Source organism: Hipposideros armiger, unplaced genomic scaffold (genome assembly GCF_001890085.2).
Source record: "Hipposideros armiger isolate ML-2016 unplaced genomic scaffold, ASM189008v1 scaffold_1184, whole genome shotgun sequence".
Classification (NCBI taxonomy): Eukaryota; Metazoa; Chordata; class Mammalia; order Chiroptera; family Hipposideridae; genus Hipposideros; species Hipposideros armiger.
The window spans coordinates 83,532-87,476 of NW_017732534.1; the positions used below are offsets into that span (position 1 = coordinate 83,532).

General features: G+C 31.0%; 1 protein-coding gene across 2 annotated transcripts in view; it reads left to right on the top strand.

Moving 5' to 3' along the window:
* PGR (progesterone receptor) overlaps nucleotides 1-2,491 on the top strand; it is an 82,740-nt gene extending 80,249 nt beyond the window's left edge. Inside the window, exon 8 of one of the 2 annotated variants that reach the window (XM_019632833.1) lies at nucleotides 1,886-2,491. In XM_019632833.1, the coding sequence (XP_019488378.1) occupies nucleotides 1,886-2,041 (156 nt within the window). In that variant the 3' untranslated portion in view covers nucleotides 2,042-2,491. The remainder of the gene's footprint in view (nucleotides 1-1,885) is intronic. The other variant, XM_019632834.1, reaches the window with a different exon arrangement.
* Nucleotides 2,492-3,945: the final 1,454 nt, after the last annotated feature.

Genomic DNA, 3,945 nt, shown 5'->3' on the forward strand with positions numbered 1-3,945 from the left:
CACTTAGGTTGTTTCCATGTCTTAGCTCTTGTAAATAATGCTGCTATGAACATGGGGATGCAGATATATTTTTGAGTTAGTGTTTTTGGTTCTTTTGGATATATTCCCAGAAGTGGAATTGCTAGATCATGTGGTAGTTTTATTTCTTATTTTTTGAGGATCCTCCAAGCTGTTTTCCATAGCGGCTGTATGAATTTCCAATCCCACCAACAGTGTACAAGTGTTCCCTTTTCTCCACATCCTTGCAGTATTTATCACTTGTCTTTTTAATCATGGCCATTCTAATAGGCATAAGGTAATATCCTACTATGGTTTACATTTGCATTTCCCTAGTGACATAGTTTCATATTGCCTGTTGGCCACTCATAGATATTTTCTTTGTAAAAATGTCTATTCAGGTCTTTTGCCTATTTTTTAAGTGGATAATTTGTTTTTTTGCTATTGAGTTATATGAGTTCTTTATATATCTTGGATAATAACCCCTTACCTGATACATGGTTTGGAAATATTTTTTTTCCAATTCCTTAGGTTATGTGTTCACTTTGTTGATGGTTTCTTTTGCTGTACATAAGCTTTTTAGTTTGATATAGTCCCCTTGTTTATTTATTTTGTTGCTCGTGCTTTAGTTGTGATTTCCAAAGAATCATTACCAAGACCCAAGCACTTTTCCTAGGTTTTCTTCTAGGAGTTTCATGGTTTCAGGTCTTACATATAAGTCTTTAATTCATTTCAAGTTAATTTTTGTAAGTGGTGTAAGATAAGGGTCAACTTTCATTCTTTTACATGTGAATATCCAGTTTTCCCAGTACCATTTATGGAACAGACTGTCTTTTCTCTATTGAGTATTTTTGGTTCCCCCAGTCAAATATTAGTTGACCACATATGCTTGGGTTTATTTCTGGGATCTTGATTTTATCCCAATGGTTTATTTGTTTTTATGCCAGGACCACACTGTTTTAATTACTATAACTTTATTGCATAGCTTGAAATTAGGAAGTGTAATGTCTCCTGCTTTGTTCTTCTTGGTCAGGATCTCTTTAGTTATTTGGGGTCTTTGTGTTGTTCCCTCCTCTTTGATTTTTGGAAGTGTTTAAGAAGTATTGCTGTTAATTCTTTAAATGTTCAGTAAAATTCACCAGTGAAGCCACCTGGCCCTGGGCTTTTCTTCATTAGGTTTTTTATTACTGATTCAATTTCTTTACTAGAAATTGATCTGTTTAGATTTTCTATTTCTTTCTGATTCAGTCTTGGAAGTTTGTAAGTTTCTAAGAATCTTTTCCATTTCTTCTGGTTTGTCCAGTTTGTTGGCATATAGTTGTGTTGCTGCTGTTTTTGTTGTTATAAGTCTTGCAGTACTATGACTTTTAAAATTATGCACATGAATTACTTTGACAAAAATAAAAATTAGATTAAAATGAATTATGTTGACTTTCTATTGCCATAGGAAGAGTCAATGTGATGTGAATAAGCTAGATTAAGCTAGATTAAGAGGCTTTATACAGTAATTGAATTTTTGAAAATATATATGAATGTGTGCATACTGTATATATATATATACCTGGCTATGTCTGTGTACATGTATAAAAAGAAAAAAAAAATTTGAAAGAAATACACCAAAATGTTCACATTGGTTATCCTGTGGGATTATCAATTACTTTCATTTTTTAAAAATCTTTTCATCCTATCAGAACATTTCATCATGAGTATGTAATATTTTACATACTATTATTCTAGACAGTGAAGGGAGTTATTTTCATTTTGGTAAGAAGAAAACATCTTGACAAGTATTTATATTGTTAGAAAAATAAGTTGCCATGTTTGAATGAATAGCATATGAATTTATTACTTTTCTTACATGCTTCTTATTTATTTGTTAAACCAACAGCTTGTCAAACAACTTCACCTGTACTGCTTGAATACATTTATCCAGTCCCGGGCACTGAGTGTTGAATTTCCTGAAATGATGTCTGAAGTTATTGCTGCACAATTACCCAAAATTTTGGCAGGGATGGTGAAACATCTTCTCTTTCATAAAAAGTGAATGCCATTTTTACCTTCAAAAAAATTAAATTTTGTGGTATGTCTGTTTTTGTTTGGGTCAGGACTATGAGATCTCAAGTTTTCACAATGTTCCTCTCAAAGCCTTACATTCATAACATATTATACTGTCTAAATTTTGGAGAAAATTGTGAGGTTTTAATTGTTTTCCTTTGTACAGTATAAGTAGAATTTTTAAGTGTTTTTGTGTACCCATATTTTCTTTAAGAAATTACAAGATTGAAACAGTACTAAAATTTATGGTTAAAAGTAAATTTAATCTTATCCATATAATTTCATACCATTTAGGTGAAGATTTTTCACTTTTTGCATCTAACAAATCTTCGGCTTTAGGGGTCTTACATGTACTACTAAAAGGCTATTAATATATGTGTATCTTCTAGGTAGCTCCCTTTGTCTCCTTGATTACTTTTACAAAAATGAATCTTTAAAAATGGTATGCAAAATTTTGTCTACATGAGTGTATATACATTTTTGTGAGAAGGAAATTTATAATCTTTGAGATTTTCAAATGTTTTTAAATGCAAAAAAATAGAGAAAAAGAGCTTAAAATCTCTGAAATAGATTGATGTTCCTCAAACTAGGAAAAATAGCTCATATATTAAGACTGTTTCCCAGAATGGAAACGTAAATCTCTAAAGAAGATATTAAGTAGAGCCATATCATTATGACAAGAGTATTGTGGGTTTTGTAGTTTTTTACTAACCTTTTTGGGGAGTTGTCCTATAATAAGGTATTTTGAATCGAAATAGGAAGTTAAAAGAGTCTGTGGCCTAATTCCACTAGTTATTTTGGGGCATGTGGAAAGTCAGTTAACCTTACTGATTCTCAGTTTGCTCACCTTTAACACTGGTATAATAATATCTTTCCTGTAAAATGTTCCTTTTGGTCAAAAAGTCTTACAAACATCTTCTCAAAGAAGAAAAAAAAGGGAGGTAGGGAGGGAGGGGAGGGGAAGAAAAGAGGTATTTTTTTCTACTCAGTGAACCATAATAGACTGACTAATCACTGGTTGAAACTTTTTGAGTGCCTTTGATCCACTTCTCAGAGGGATACTTCAGGGAATACTAGATACTGGCTTAAAATAATATAACCAATTATCATAACTAGAAAACACATTGTTGTATGAACTGAAAATATTCCTTTACAAGACAGACAAGTGTTCTTTCCTGAGGTGAGTCACTGGAGGTCTATTTTTTTAAAACGTTCATAGCATAAGTATAATTTAATTAAAACTGATCATTATTTTCTAGATAAAGTAATTATACCTATTTTAGGCATATATATGTGCCTTTTATATAGATCATACAATGACATATATAATTTTTGACTAGTAGACCCAATTCTCCTTCTAAATTTCATTAAAATTGGACATTATCTTAAAATACAACATAGCAGCTTATGCAAATTAATGGTTGTTAATGAAAAAGTCAAAGTAACTTTGAAAACAAAATAGAAAATATTTACTAAAATCTGATTTTTTAATGCATTTTTAATTACTCTTTCCCTTCAACTGATAAATACTTGCAGTCTACCAAGGGACAATAACAGAATAAGTTTAATGCATTCTAGTGTGACCCCCCAGAATAAGATAAAGTGGCTTAATTTGATTTTTAAAAATGACATAATAATGTTACCAAAGCTGTTTTTTACCAATGACTTCAACTTACAAACAGAATTAGCTGTGAGTATATGTAAATAGTGAATTCTCATAAGGCATTTGAAATGGGTATTAAAGCAAGCTCCAGCCAGGGCCTTTGGCTTGATTTCATTAGATCTATGTGTCAAATTTAATAAATAATATGCCAATTTTACAACTCTAGGTTATAACCTTCAATAAGTTTAACCAAAGTATTCCAAATAGTCTCAACATTAGTATAAAAATAG